Source organism: Tachysurus vachellii, chromosome 9 (genome assembly GCF_030014155.1).
Source record: "Tachysurus vachellii isolate PV-2020 chromosome 9, HZAU_Pvac_v1, whole genome shotgun sequence".
NCBI classification, from domain to species: Eukaryota; Metazoa; Chordata; class Actinopteri; order Siluriformes; family Bagridae; genus Tachysurus; species Tachysurus vachellii.
In genome coordinates, this window is record NC_083468.1 from 15,206,426 (window position 1) to 15,222,851 (window position 16,426).

At 37.7% G+C, this 16,426-nt stretch overlaps 2 protein-coding genes across 2 annotated transcripts in view; one reads left to right on the plus strand and one right to left on the minus strand.

Annotated features, from left to right (window-relative positions):
- mbtps1 (membrane-bound transcription factor peptidase, site 1) overlaps window positions 1-16,426 on the plus strand; it is a 252,276-nt gene that overhangs the window by 142,383 nt on the left and 93,467 nt on the right. The gene's annotated exons all lie outside the window — the stretch shown is intronic.
- LOC132851104 (hydrocephalus-inducing protein homolog) overlaps window positions 1-16,426 on the minus strand; it is a 75,346-nt gene that overhangs the window by 25,830 nt on the left and 33,090 nt on the right. Inside the window, 20 exon segments of the mRNA XM_060877739.1 lie at window positions 3,186-3,358; window positions 3,567-3,726; window positions 3,981-4,100; window positions 4,219-4,401; window positions 4,796-4,840; window positions 5,745-5,890; window positions 6,568-6,786; window positions 6,935-7,342; window positions 7,581-7,784; window positions 7,866-7,971; window positions 8,056-8,182; window positions 8,440-8,623; window positions 8,823-8,942; window positions 9,565-9,758; window positions 9,903-10,073; window positions 10,409-10,573; window positions 10,814-10,943; window positions 11,458-11,697; window positions 12,292-12,441; window positions 12,795-12,989. Coding sequence (XP_060733722.1) covers window positions 3,186-3,358; window positions 3,567-3,726; window positions 3,981-4,100; window positions 4,219-4,401; window positions 4,796-4,840; window positions 5,745-5,890; window positions 6,568-6,786; window positions 6,935-7,342; window positions 7,581-7,784; window positions 7,866-7,971; window positions 8,056-8,182; window positions 8,440-8,623; window positions 8,823-8,942; window positions 9,565-9,758; window positions 9,903-10,073; window positions 10,409-10,573; window positions 10,814-10,943; window positions 11,458-11,697; window positions 12,292-12,441; window positions 12,795-12,989 — 3,440 coding nt within the window.

A 16,426-nucleotide genomic window follows, 5' to 3' on the forward strand; every position in this document is an offset into this window, starting at 1 on the left:
CTATATATACACACGTGGACAAAATTGTCGGTACCCTTCGGTCAATGAAAGAAAAACTCACAATGGTCACAGAAAAAACTTTAATCTGACAAAAGTAATAATTAATAAAAATTCTATGAACATTAACCAATGAAAGTCAGACATTGCTTTTCAACCATGCTTCAATGGAATTACTTAAAAAAAAAAAAAAACTCATGGAACAGATTTCAGATTTCATTGTACCCTGCACAGATTCAAGACACCCTGTGCCAGATGCAGCAAAGCAGCCCCAGAACATAACAGAGCCTCCTCCATGTTTCACATTAGGGACAGTGTTCTTTTCTTGATATGCTTCATTTTTTCGTCTGTGAACATAGAGCTGATGTGCCTTGGCAAAAAGTTAAATTTTTGTCTCATCTGTCCATAGGACATTCACCCAGAAGCTTTGTGGCTTGTCAACATGTAGTTTGGCATATTCCAGTCTAGCTTTTTTATGATTTGTGTCCTCCTTGGTCGTCTCCCATGTAGTCTACTTTGGCTCAAACAACGACAGATGGTGCAATCTGACACTGATGTTCCTTGAGCATGAAGTTCACCTTGGATCTCTTTTTGCAATTTTCCTCCTGCGGCCACGTCCAGGAATGTTGGCTACAGTCCCATGGATCTTAAATTTCTGAATAATATGTGCAGCTGTAGTCACAGGAACATCTAGCTGCTTGGAGATGGTCTTATAGCCTTTACCTTTATCATGCTTGTCTATCATGCCTTTACCTTTATCATGCTTGTTCTTTCTAATCTCCTGAGACAACACTTTCCTTCGCTTCCTCTGGTCCATGTTGAGTGTGGTACACACCATGTCACTAGACAACACAGTGACTACCTGGAGCCCTATATATAGGCCCACTGACTGATTACAAGATTGTAGACACCTGTGATGCTAATTAGTGGACACACCTTGAATTAACATGTCCCTTAGGTCAAATTATTTTTAGTCTTTTCTAGGGGTACCATCATTTTTGTTCAGGCCTGTTCCATGAGTTTATTTTTTAAAATAATTCTGTTGAAGCATGGTTGAAAAGCAATGTCTGACTTTCATTGGTTAACGTTCATAGAATTTTTATTTATTATTACTTTTGTCAGATTAAAGTTTTTTCTGTGACCATTTCTGTGAGTTTTTCTTTCATTGATCGAAGGGTACCAACAATTTTGTCCATGTGTGTAAAAGATAAGAACATACGTATGCAGACGTATGTAAAATAACGGTGTGACCGTCGCCCTGCTTGTGCAAGATTAGACAAGATTAGAGGAAGTCACGCACAGTGGAAGACACACATTCACACACAATCACGAACCTTTCGTCTACCCCATGTATAAATAGACCACCACCCTCACATCCAACTCAACTCTCTCTATTCAGACTTAGGTTGGGACAGACTGACTTCACACTTGAAAGTGTATTGAATAAAGAAGTTTGATATTCCACAGGACTCTGCTGCGTTCTTCTCTGCAACTTAGGAAAAGTTCACTTGAACTATTACTTCTGATTAATAGAATAGAATTTCCACCACACTCACGACTGTGCAGCAATGCACAGATCGAATCATATTATCAAGTTCGCCGATGATACGACTGTGGTGAGTCTCATCAACAAGAACGACGAGTCAGCATACAGGGAGGAGGTGCAACAGCTAACTACCTGGTGTAGAGCCAACAACCATTCTCTGAATGTTGATAAAACTAAAGAGATGGTTGCTGACTTCAGAAGAGCACAGAGCGACCACTCTCCGCTGAACATCGAGGGATCATCCGTAGAGATCGTCAAGAGCACCAAATTTCTTGGTGTTCATCTAGCGGAGAACCTCACCTGGTCACTCAACACCAGCTCCATTACCAAGAAAGCACAGCAGAGTCTCTACTTCCTATGAAGGCTGAGAAAGGCACATCTCCCTACCACCATCCTGACCATGTTCTACAGAGGGACCATCTCAAGGACCTGCTGCTAAGAAACTGTGTTCATTTTAGTATTACTGCACAAAATATTGTTTGAACATTCAGTATTCACATACAGTATTTACACTGGTCGGCGCTGTTTCTGTTTACTGTTTATTGTCTTTGTGTATTGTATTTTTTGTACTTTTTGTATTGTCTTTTTGTCTGCACTGTCTTTTGTCCTGCACTGTCTTTGTCCTGCACTGTTTGCACCAGGTTGCACTTTATGTGGCTAAGACTACTTTCAAGTCCTTAGCCCTGTCTTTGTTTTATGTAGCACCATGATCCTGGAGAAATGTTGTCTCATTTCACTATGTACTGCAACAGCTATATATGGTTGAAATGACAATAAAAGCTTCTTGACTCTAAGGTCTGGTGATTGACTTGGCCAATCTAAAACCTTCTGCTTTTCCCTGATAAAGACCTTTGTTGGCAGTGTGTTTTGGATCATTGTCTTGCTGCATGATAAAATTCTTTCCAATTAGACTGGAAGCATTTCTGTGAAAATTAATACACAGATGTTCCTGTAGGACTTCAGAATTCATTCTCCTGTTGCCATCAGGTTACATCATCAACAAACCTTAGTGAGCATTTTCCAGAAGTAACCATGCAAGTGGTGACTCTACCTTTGCCATGTTTCACAGATGGGCTTTCAAATTTTGGATCATGAGCAGATGCTTTCTTTCCCCACACTTTGGCCTTTCCATCAGTTTGGTAGAGGACAATCCCAAACATCTTAAGCCCAGAGTAAAATCAATTGTCAAAGAAGAAAAGTCACAGTTCCTGCTTCGTAGCAACCGACAAATACAACTGCCTCAGACTCCAATTCCCAAGCAACCACCAGTGCTCCCACATTCTCAATTACCAAACTTTTAATCTGTTTTTTCCGATGTTTTTGGATGCTGATTTGGACACCTTCTGCACATGTGTTCCTATACTTTTGCATATTCTCATTTTTTTGTTTGCATATTTGCATTCCCTATTTTTTGCCTTTTTGCATGTGCCTACCTTCTGTTTCGTTTTTTGCACCTTGTGTTTAATAAATCATGACTTTGATTAATGACTGTGAATTTTAATAAAACCAAAATTAAAAGGATATCTAGGTTAACAAGCTTCTGTCGTTTGGTTTTTGGTAATGGATGACAGGGATTGTGTATGTGTGAAGTTTCATATTTATACTCCAGAGACAGAGTTTGTGTTTGTATCATTGTCCTGACCTGTCCAGGAAAATCTTATCAAAATTAAGTTGCTTGCGATTCACTTCCAGTTCTGGTCGGACTCCTTTGCAAGAGATGTGGAAGATAGTAGGTTCTGGGTTCTCCTTAATACAGCACACCACACTGTCTTCTATAAGACCTGGAGTGGTAGGGTATGCCGATACTCTGAGCTCCTGCAAGAAAACAAATTTAAAAACACAAAACACCCAGTCATAAATAAGCCTTTCTGAATCAGAAACAGACACAAACACACTTTTACTACTGTAAGCCAATGTCTTTGGCACTGTCTTTGGTCATCAGTACTATGTTCAATAAATTCCCACCCATTATCACCAATCCATACAGCATTCACTGCCATAAAAAAAGAGTCTGCACATATACCTTTCTCTCATTGGGCTTAAGAACAATGCTCAGAGGGTCCAGGATAAATGTGGTGGATTTGGTGTCCTGGTGGAGGCAAAAATTAACCTCTGCCACCATGGGGGAGTTGTTGTGGATTACTAGTCTTTCTTCATTTTCTGGGCACTTCTTTTCCATGTATCTATGTAAATTAAAATTAAACAATGTCAGTGTTATACCTTCATTATATCACTTGCATTTGCCTTGATAAGTCTATAAATTCCCCTATATTATGTGATTATGCAACATTCACAAATTCATGAGAAGTAATCCAGATTTTCTGCAAGTATAAATCATTTTAAATGTCTATATGTATGAGCAGTGTAAGTAATATTTGAGGATTTAATATGAAATGCAATCTGTACTTAAATTGTAAGAATAAAAAAACTAAAGCACCTTTCTCTATTTCTTCCACAAAGCAGGGGCCCGAAGTCATACAGGCCTGAGCGGATAATGTATGTCTTCTGTAAGTCATTCTTTTTCTGCATGGCCTTTTTACAGTGAGCAAACACTGTTCTAGAGCACAAACACACCATCAGAATAAATAGCAGAATATGGGCTAAACAGTTGCTAACCTGAGCTCTGGTCATCAGCCTACTGAATGTTCTCTAGACACTCTGCATGTAATACTCACTTATGGTCTTTGCTGATGGATGGAAAACCACAGATGCCTCTGCAGTAGAGATGATAACAGCGCTTGGTCCCCATCACTTCAAACCCCAAAGTCTGTTTAAAATCACCAGGCACAGACGAGTGGAACCACAGTCTCAGGGTCATTTCTCCATTTGGTGGCACAACCCAGCGGAAATGAGTAAGCCTTTATGAGAAACATAAACCCATTAACAAAGAGTAACAAAAGAAGAATAACTGTACATGAGAAATGCTTTCGCTAATGCTTTTTTGCATCCCAATCCAATGGAACTGGTTCACTTTTTTAATTACAGTACTATAAAAATACCCAATACTCATCTCAATTATTACTATAAATTTAAAATAAAAAATTGCTTGATGTGGTGCTGCTGATAAAAGCATATCGTCGCTGTCGGGCGGAAACCTCGTATGTCCAAATTTTGTCAATTTCATATTTTTTCACATACTGATGCTATTGGTCAGTCCCCACGTGGGTCTGTTATTTTTACAAGTTATTAACCAATCTAAAGTCTTGAAAATAGCTTGAGCGCAAATCTCATAACTCCATTGGACACTTCAACTGCCCACCTCTTCCTCACTCCGCGGGAGAGCTTCGCGGCATATTTCTCCTCAAGAAGAGTCGCAACGAATCAACACGTCTTCTGAGGTAAATGTCTTCAAAACACTGGGCTCAAAGAAAAAAATCTTGACCCCCGCTAGTTCTGATGCTCGTCTGAGGACAGGAATTTAGCGCAAGACAATCCACTGCAATGCGGACTAAACCCTGTGCATTGCAGATAAGGTACGGCGTTTTTTTAAATTCCTGAAAAATAACGGTTTTGGAGATACGAGGATTCCGCCTGACAGCGACGATATGTACACTGTACTGTAAGTATAGAGGGAGGGCATGTGATAGAACACTAACGATAGTCCCCCAAAGGAAGCCTTCACCAGAATACTAACTTCCGTAACAGAGTTTACAATACTTGGCGTGGTGTGTAGCATGTGCTTCGATTAAATGCTAACACACCATGCAAAGTATTCTCAACTTTGTTGCAAACCAAGCCATTTATATTGCAGAGTGCAAGTATTGTCTTTCCGTGTATGACCCAGTGCTTTCGTTTCTTGGATTTATTCTCGATTGTTTGCCTTCAAATTGCCTGTTTAGTTTGCCTTACCGACTTCTTTTTTTGGTTTATTGATCTCGCTGTCTTCTACGTTTACGTGTGTGTTTTGCAATTTGGAATTGTTTGCTTGGATCAAATTAAAGCTCTGTGTCATCATGCACATGGATTCTGCTGCTCATTCCTTACAGCAAGTTATACAACCTTGTGTATTATATAATACATACAGTTTTACCTTATATGTTTATATAAACTTTTCACAAAATAGCCATAACATAATAAACAAAATCCAATCATTAAAAAACTGAGCTCTCAGCATTTAATCAGGTTGTGTTTAGTTTTATAATTATGTTATTTTGATTCAAAGCAAAACAGAAAAAGTGTATTTGTGTGTGCTTGCATATACCGCTGGCTGTGCTCTGGAGATGAACAAGAGTCTATTAGTCCTTTTTTTGCAGGAATTTGTTGCTTGTCTTTTGGGGTCCCCTTGGCTGATTCCTCTTTCACTTTGGCATTCTTCCCTTTGCCTTTGTTAAGGGTTGTAACATCCTCCTAAGCAGACAAAGCAATCAAAGTATCTATTTCACAAAGGGATTGAGACTTCCCGATAATTGGGAAAACAACTTCTGTTCTGCCACTTGTTTTTTTTTACACAGTGCATGCAAAAGGTATCCAGACCCCCTTCACTTTACAGCCTGATACTACAATCATTTATTTTACTTTTTTCTGATTAATCTACGCTCAGTACCTTATAATGACAATGAAAACAGAATTTTAGAAATGTCTGTAAATGTATTTAAAAGAAAAATCTGAAACATCACAGCCTCAAGTTAATGATGCTTCCACCACAATACTTCCTTCGGGTGGTATTGAGCAGCTGATGAGCTTCAGGTGCTTTTTTGCAAACTCCAAGTGGGCTTTCATGTGTTTTGCAAAAACCCAGTAAGAGAGGTGACCAAGAACCTGATGAACCTCACTCTATCCATTCTCAAACCCATTCTCCCCATTTGCTCAGTTTGGTCGGGCAACCAGCTCTTGGAAGAGACCTGGTTGTGCCAAACTTCTTCTGTTTGAGAATTATGGAGGTCACTCGGCTGTCGGATTTTGCAGAGAAAAAATGTTTTGTAAAACTGTGCCTTGCAACAATCCTGTCTCTGACCTCTGCAGGCAGTTTAATGAGTGTAGATTAATGAGGAAAAAATTTTTTTTTGTAAAATCTTTGCATATACCTTGCCAGACACAGTAGAGCTTAAGGCTTCTGTCACCAAGTCAGCCTCCCGCTTCTCCTCAGCTGAGACTTCCAGAGATGAGGGCATCAAGAAGGTGAAACAACCAGGAGTAAAATAGGAGCTGGACACCACACTTCTTTTGGGGTACTGGACTACTGAGAACAGCATGGGAGGAGGAATGGGTGGACCTGTGGGTCCAAGTCCTAACCCATCCAAAACCTGAGGACAACATCAGTGAGTAAGTAAAACATCAGCTTTTTTTTTTTTTTAACAAAGCAGCACAAGAGGGGAGTATAGACCAGCTGGAATTTGTCAGGTTATAAACCATTAAACTAGTCTTTTCTGTACAGCCCAAGTCTTGCAGTACCTCATCCAGATATGGCAGTTTCATACTGCTGAGAAGCATGTCTATGCTTGCCTCCTCTTTTTTGCTGATAGAGATACAGATGTAGGGTATAAGCTCTATTGCCAGCTCATTCTCTGAACCCTCTGTGCCACAGGACAATAGGTGAGTCTGTTTGGGGGTTGGCGACAGCAGCTTAGGATCAGCAGTGTCCATTTTCATCCTTTCTTTCTCCCGCTCCTTCTTGGACAACTTGGTATGCGGCTTATGGAGTTCTGGGGCTTCATGTCGCTGCTGCTGCTCCTCTGAAGGAGGAGAATTCAGCAGAAGGCCTTTAGTCCTATCCCAGTTCTGCAGCATGTGCTGAATGCGTGGCTGACTCTGCTCATACAGACGGAACCGGGAAAACAGCTGCCTTTCAGCATCGGTTACCTGGTACATGTCACACAGAGAGAGATACTGGAACAAGGAAAAGATAATGGGAGCTTTATCTAAAATGTTGCAAACTACAGTAAGTAGGTATATGCTCTCTGTTTTATATTAAGGTAAGGGAAGAGAGATTAAGCTTGGCATTACCCAGTTACAGCTAAATCATCTGACATGACTTTATAAGATATACTGTATTATTACTTTGACAGGTAGTATAGATTTAAAAATGGCTCAAACTGACCAGCTCTTTCTCCAGTTGATCCAGTAGCAGTAAAGAATGATCATGGTCAGGTGGCTTGCTGTCTTTGGCTTTCTTTTTGCCTCCTTTATCAAGTTCTCTGGTAGCCCCTAAAAGTGAGTCTTTGGCTTCTGTGCTGGTAGACATCTTTCTATTCACTTTAGACTGCTGTTCCTGTCCAGTGTCTGAGTGCAGTGCTAAAACAGGCTAAATAGAGAAAGAATATCAAATCATCAAATGCTGATCTAATTTTTTTTCAGTAGCATACTCACTATCTGCAGCTCTGACCTGGGCATGTTCTTCCTTTTTTCCTTTCTTGTTTTTTTTCTCCATCTCCTCCGCCACTTTGAGCTTCTCCTCCTCGTGCTTCTTTTCCTGCTGCCTCTCTTGCTTGCTATAGCAATTACATAATCAAATTAAATTTTATACCAAATATGCAGCTTTTTTGTTAAACTGACATGGAACTGCTGGAGATTACCTATACCTAAGTTCATTTAGCAGGTTTGCACTTTCTTTTTCTTCCTCACACAGGGCATTATACTCATCCTCGTCCATCTCCTGCAAATGCAGCTTTTCTCTTTCAGTCTGTTCCCTCTGTAAGGCCTCTGATCACATATAAACAGATTTTAACAGATTTTGAACACATATAAACATCAGTATACTGTGCTAATAATTTGTGTAATACTTTGCAGCTTGTATCATTAACACAAATGCTCCTAAGGAAGCACCCTATAAGCTGTTTCCAATTAAATAGTATAATATACTGCTTTCTTTTAAAAATATTTTCCTTTTTCCCTTAATTTCTTTTTCATTCTGTCATTATCATCTTATCTCCTGTTCCCATTTTGTCCTCCATCATTACCTGCCAGCTCCAGTTGAGCTCTCTCTCTGGATTTAAATTCAAAGTAGCTGTCAGTGAGGTTGATAACATAGATGTGCTGGCGGTTGTTGAAGGCTTTGATGATAACATGGAGTGCAGTGCTTGGAAAGCGGCAGTACAGTGTCTCCAAGCCATCAATCACAACGCCTTGATTGCAGTCACTAAGCTACGACACATCGGAAAACCATAACTTGTATACATCAAAGCAAAGAAGCTTTTTGTGAAATAATAAACAGATAACTGAAAAGGAATGTTTAACACATATGTTAAATAATGCAGTCAGAATATTTTCTGGGTGGTTTTTATATATATATATATATATATATATATATATATATATATATATATATTTTTTTCTTTGTTACCTGTAGTCTCTCTGACAGTATCTCTAACAGTAGATCATCAGGCAGTAAACTGCTCATGCCTCTCAGCTCACCTGCTGGACTCACACTTGGAGTTGGACCAGCCTGTAATTAATCAATAAACTTTAATTACACTCACCTCATATCCAGTTTATTTCACACAGACACAGAATAAAACTAGGTTATAAGAGGAATCTTCATATGATGAAAACAGCAGGCATAGCATTATAGAATTCTGTCGTGTAATCCAATGTATAATTCTTTTTCAGTATTTCACCTATTCAATGCAATATTATTTACGACATGTTACTATGTAATACAATAACTTTGTAATATGGTACAATGCAATTAAATACAAGATGTTTACATATGAATACATATGAAAACTCATTTTAAATGTAATAAAAATGAAATGTAATACAGCATAAACAGTTACTGAGCGAAAAATGTTGGCTAAATTAAATGTGATAAATTATGTTTGGACACAAGAGCACCCAAATTCTGTCATTTGTTATGTTTTTTAGCTCCAATAAAGTAAAAAAAATTGGGACATCAAAATTAATATGGATTATTGTTAATATAAAGGGGTAAATAAGGGTTACAAAAACAGTATTGGTAACATGTATTTCTATATATTCTATATATTCAGTAAACATTTGTTAATTAAGTGCAACTGCTCAGTTCATTGGAGATCTATATAATTGTGTGCATTAAGTACTGTGTATAAATGTTTGAAGGTGAATACCACTGAAGCATTGGGATTGGAGCCACCGTCTTTCTTTGCTCCCATGATGCTGGTCTTGTTTGTTGAGAGAGTGGATGTAGGGATTTTAGAGTCAGTATCTTGAACACCCTCAGCTGCATGTTGGGCTAATGCCTCAACGCTGAGAATACCTACAGTCTCACTAGCCACAGTTTTCCCATCTAACACAGCTGGGGCTAAAACACACACACAAAAACATACATAAAATGTTTATATTCACAAAGACATTGCAAAATGTACTTAAATTAGTTCTAATTGAATAAATGTAAAAAATACAAGGTGGAAGAATGTGGAAAAGAATTCAAGAGGATGTGTATCACCAGTATGTTCTTCTGTGCCTTGCACAGACTCCATGGCATCTCCAATCAGCTCTCTGGCTTGCTTGCTTGCAGTGCTGGTTCCAGATGACAAAGCTTCTTGCACCACTGTGTCTATGTTCAGACATGCAGCACCATAGTACCTCGCCAAGTTCACAGCCAAAGCTGTCTTACCTACACATACAATGCAATGCAATCATCTTACCAGTAGCAATGGCAAAACCAATAACCATAGAAAGATAAAGCTAGATGCCATTTATAGAGATGCAGGCATGAATTTATAGTACATAGTAAAATTATCACTCACTTGGATTAACATACACTACATATCTATTAATAATGTTATCTATGCTAAGGGCCAAATATAGAATTAAATGTGCTAGGTATGCTGCTGTCTATAAAATTAGAATGGGGCCTTTATTTTTTAAATAGTGTTGTTGTGTGGTCTGAATGAATCTACGATGTGTTATTATTTAACAAACTGAGGTTCACAGATTAACAGAGATTACCTGACAGTGGAGCACCATGCACTACAATGGCAATGCCCCTCGTTCTTTGAACAGTTTGGCCTGATGGTGACAAATCAATGCCCATGTAGTGAGCAATAGCTCTAGAAACAGGATTTATCTCCAGATCACCGATCCTGCTGGTTCTGTTGTTGATATTGACCACATCTGTAAGGAAAACCCAGTATAAGCATTTTTCTTTAAATACTCCATTAATGCTTATGCTAATTATAACAGATGTTACATAAGTATATGCAATTTGAAAACTATAGATCAACCAGCTTTGGAAAGAGACCAACTTTGAATAGAGATCATGTCATGTCATGTCATATCAACATGTCATGTGGGTGACACAGAATAACGCATTATTAAGTATAGTTAGCTTTACTAAATATACTTTAATAATACCTGATTCAGGATTTTGGGGCCTGTGATCTTGGTAGTAGTCTACAACTTCTGCAGGCAGAGGCTCACCAGGGGCTCGAGGGGGCAACAGTAATATATTATGTGCATCATATCCTTTCAACAACCGCAAGATCTGAGGATACATATGGATTAAGTTTATGTAACACTGAAAAGGTCTGAGGAAAGCTGACTGGTTCAATAAACTGTCATGGTCAGGTATTTTGTAAGGATTGGAATACAGAGCTTGTGGTTTATGAGGTAATGATTATTGATGACAACACAGAGGATGCTGTGACACTGAAAGCTGTGGTGCTGCCCAACCAGATGCCATGAACTTATTTGCTAGTTGAACAAAGTTGAAATGCATACATTATACAGAACTTATCACAAAGAACATGACTATCCCACCTAATTGTTTGTATCTACAGTGGTCTTGGTCTGTGAAGGTTTCTAATTTGGTAGTATGCAGTAAAAAAGAATGTGTTTATGGACACTATTTTGACATGTTAGAAAACAAATTGTAGCTTGTTATTAAAAGTCTCTAGCATTTTTTCATTCTTAAAAATTTGATGCAGTGCTTCAAAAGTCATTTCTTTCTTAATGCCCAGTTAGAACTTTTGTTCAAAAAGGATATAGAAAACACTCACCCTCTCTTCCTCCAGGTACTGGCTGTCATAGTCCAGGGAGTAGAACTCAATGGGGAAATGGCAAGGGTTGTGGACCAGCACCTCAACCTCATCTCCATAGCTGTAGGGCAGTACAGGCCCTAGCTCGATTTCTGAGGTGGAAAACTCTAGCTGTGGCTCCAATCCCTGTCCCTCAGCTAAGAGTAAGATCCTCTGGGTGCTCTGGGCCACAGCTATCACCAGCTTCTCTCTATATGTTTTCTGCAAAAACAGTCACCTCCAGAATTATTTACAACCATCAGAAATATGAGCAAAAGTATTGCAAAGTAAACATTACATTAAATACAATTATTTAACTTTTCCACCTGCTCAAGTTCTTTTTACCTTTTCTCTATAAAAAAACTTTACATTTTATTATTTTTTATACAAAAATGTATGTACTGTAGTAACAAATATCTCAAATAAATATAAATAATTGTCTAATTATCTAATTTTAGATACTTGGCTTTTCTGTCACAGTATGCTCTAAAACCTTAGCTAAAATCTAGTCCATAGTTTAGTTGAATGCTTGAGTGCAGGTGAAAGTTTAGGTGTCATGCTTGTGTATGCGCCTTGTGACATAAATGGGTATGAATGTGTGAGAACTCATCACTATTTTAAGCATTAACAGCCTTTAAGATGCCATTATGTCTTAAAAGGGGCCATGGATGTAAGCACTCTCCATAATAGTGTTTGTTTTTCACATAGGATGTAAAATTTAGATTCACTAATCCTTTTCTCTAATTTATATCCATATCAATGGAAGAAGAAAAAATCTGGCTACTGGATCAAACACAAACAGCTAGTAATTCTTACCCCTTCAGCTGGACTGAATTTGGCCTGGATGTTAATCCAATCACCAGGATACAGCATACCACTGGATGGCAACATCTCAAAGATAAGTGGAGAAGTCAGCTTCTCTAAACGAGCCTCCTGTCTCAGGTGACGTGGGATGTGCTTCTCAGTCTTAACACAAGCAGACAAGATAAAACATATTGTTGTAGTTTGTTAAATATTAAATGACAGCAGTTCTCATTACTTTATCTGAACATCATTAAAACACTGTTTTCTCAGATTTATATCTGTTATGTTTCCCATCTGTGTGTGCTTTTTGACATGCTTATCATTTCCACTATAGCAATCCACTATAGCAATTCTACAATCCTCCATAAAGATTTTTGATCATAATAATAAACAATACAAGGTTGGTGCATGTGTTTTTGTGTCAATGATGTATGCAGTGACATACAGCAGAGTGACATAATTTCAAACGTGTACACATTATGTGAGGTATAGGCATTTTGACCAAATACCTTTACCTTTCTCTTTGGCTGCTCCTCCTCTTTGATGCTCCACTTGCAGGGCACTGGCTCAGGGTTGTGCAACTGAATTATAGCCACTTTACACATGCCACATTGAACAGTATCAAACTGTAACATGTTAGTAGAGGTGGTCAAGTTGGGTATTGTGACCACTGCACATAGACGGACTGGTAATGTAGGACCCCCAAATACCTATGCATTAAAAAATACAGTATTGAAGGAGGAACTATTTTTTCTAAGATTTATGCTAAAATTTCTTATAATGCAGAAACTAAAGCTATAGTCAAATAAAAATACAATGATATACAACATGTTCATTTGCATAAATATTGTTAGACAGATAACAGTTCCCAACCCATTATCTGGTCTTCAAGCAAGATATTCTGATATTGATATTCTGAAAATATCAGGGCCTAAATAACAATTATGTGCTCATCACCAACTTCTATAAACAAACAAATAACCTGGCTTGTTTAATAGGCTATGTTGGCAATTGCAAGTGGCCCTCATTTTGGATGGGTGCTTACTTTTTTCAGTGTTTTTTTTGCTTGTAATGAGTAATCATCATCATCATAATAACTATGGTACTTCTGCATTAAACCATTCAAGATGTTCCACTGCAAACGTATAATCACAGACACTATAATTATTGCTGTAAATAATCTGTTTTTAATAACTCATCACTTATCATGCACCTCTGCAGGAGCTCATTGCCTCTCCTACCAGAAATACATCAGAGAAACTAATAGGAGACTGGTCGATCATTTCGTTGTACCATAAGAATGAAGTATTTCTTCTTTCCATCAGTCACAAAAACATAATAATTATGTAAAGAGCACAAAGCCCAAGACTCCTGTTGAGCAATAAATGTAATTAAAACTGATGAGGCAGTTCACACTGTATTTCCTACATGCAGAGAGATTAATGTTTGAAGGAAGTCAAAGTTTGCCATAAACCCAAATATAAGTTTATGAGGCTAACTAGTAAATTTAATGGAGAATCATTAGAAGTAGTCATTGCTTAGCATGTTCATATAAGAGCAACAAATATAAAATCATTTTACATCACCAGGATTTCACATCAACTGGAAACCCTAAGTACCCTGTATCCATTCAGTATACAGTAATACCTCGAGATACGAGTTTAATTTGTTCAGTGACCTTGCTCGTATCTCAAATTGCTCGTATCTCAAAGCAATTTTCCCCATTTAAATTAATTGAAATCCCATTAATCCATTCCAGTTCGCAAAATTCCACTCTAGTTGTTTTGTTTGTGTTTTGAATATGAAAAATGTACAGTACCTGTATTTATAAATGACAAATATTGTATAAAAACATACAGTAAAAGAGAATGTTAAAAAAAATGAACTGGTTTTACTTTACGGAAGATGTGCACGGAGGTTGAGGGAGGAGTAAACAGGTGGAGGAGTTAGGAGGAATAACACTTTCACTTTTGTTCACTTACTTGCTACTGTACTCAGTACTGTACTCTTAATGCTACTTTACACTTAAATGGAACTTAACTAAACTTCACTAAAATTAACAAACTTAACTGAAATTCTCTTAACTGAACTTAATTGCTACAATTTCTGTTTTCTTTACATTAATTTTGCTTAATTTTCTTCATCGCTTTTCTCTTCACTTGTTTTTGTCTTTTTTGTCATTCTTTCCTCACTAACATCTGCCAGTCGTTTTAATAAAAACCTGTCCGGTCAGCATATCGGATGCGGTGTAGTCGCACAAGTTCAAATTTTTTAACGGATCCAACGCTCAAAACGGATCCAAAAATTACGGATCCACAGATGGTCGGCACCTCACGCAGCCCCTTTGCGACTCTCCATAGGAAATGAATGACTTCCGGTTTATCGGTCGTCGTTTGTCGTGTGCAGTGGAAAGGCGGCTTTAACCAAGTGAGACGCGGGAAGCTGAGGTGGGGGAAACAGAGCAGACGTGGTTGTTGGGGATCTTTGTTCGGATGCTCGTATCTCAAGGCAAAAATTTCGTCAATCACAGCTCGTATCTCAAAAAATTTGTATGTCAAAGCACTTGTATCTCGAGGCATCACTGTATTCATTTCCAAGACTTATATTCCATGTGTGTTATATGGTTTTTGATTTTATTTTCTTCTGGTCTTTGATTCTTGCGCATTGCCTGTTTATTTGGTTTGTACATCATCTAACGCTTGCCTGTTGTGGGATTACAATCTTGTCCAATAGTTTGCATTGACTGCCAGCTTTTCAATTAAGCATTCTAACTTGCACTGGACAATATATGCTTTCCTGATGATGTTCCTATATTTTAGGATCATAAAAGGTCAGCACCTTTCATGGTATCTCCAAACAGTAGATTTAACCCTTGTATTGTCCTCCTATACAAATTAGGAGCGCTGAGTCAACTTGACTTTGTCTGTTTTGACTGCTTATAAAAAATGAAGTATATATGATAGCCTTTTTTTTTTTTTACCTTTTTAGTCTAACTTGTTTCCAACATATTAACATATATTTTGCAAAAATATATATATATATATTCGTATAATAAACCGTATTTATATACAAAAATGCCTCATTTTTTAGTAAAAAAAAATAATTTTGAATATTTTCACTATAGAGGCACAAAAGTTGATGCACAATTACAGGATGGTATATTTCAAGGGCAGGAGATTGTTTTGAAACCATTTTGACCATTTTTAATGTTAGCAAATAATAAAACCTGTTTTTTTACAGGCCAAATTGACTTGAATGCTTATAAATCAAAAATTCTACAATTATCACCATTCTGTGTGTAATATCTATTTTACACTTGTAATATGTATTTTGCCCACCTCATGTCATCTGATCAACCAACAACAAGCTACACACACACACACACACACACACAGTTTTTTTATTATACTTAATTTATGAATGATAACCCTTATGAAATTTTGCGTAAAATAAGTAAAATAAAATATGTTTTGAGTAAAATAAGCAGAAATGATTAAATATTATTTTGGATAACCACTGACTGATAAATGTCAAACATTACTCAGCATATCTCCAGGCCAAAGCTGACTGATGCAACTAAATTCATAAATAAGAGAGAGGAAACAAATATGATTTGAATATGAAAACACAACGTGTTTGTGTGTGTGTGTGTGTGTGTGTGTGTGTGTAAAGATTGTTGGAAGAAGAGAAGAGAAGATATTGTCCCCAGCTGGACAAATGCATATAACAAGTGTGAAATATTTACAAATGATTGTTTTTGTTTTTTTGGAGGCCCAATGAATTGCAATGCCTAATGCTTGTGTGTGTGTGTGTGTGTGTGTGTGTCTGTGTCTGTGTGTGAGCGTGTGTGTGTGTGTGTAAAGCTTGTTGGTAGATCAGATTTTGCCCCCAGCTGGACAAATGCATCTAACAAGTGTGAAATATTTACAAATGAGTAGCTTTGGTTTTTTCTGGAGGCCTAATGAATTGCTATGCCCAGTGCTTGTGTGTGTGTGTGTGTGTGTGTGTGTATAGCATCATTTCGGTAGATCATATTTTGCCCTCTGCTATGCAAAGGTATATCAAAAGTGAGAAATATTTACAAATGTGTAGCTTTTTTTTCTGGAGGCCTAATGAAATGCAATGCCCAATATGTGTGTGTTTGTTT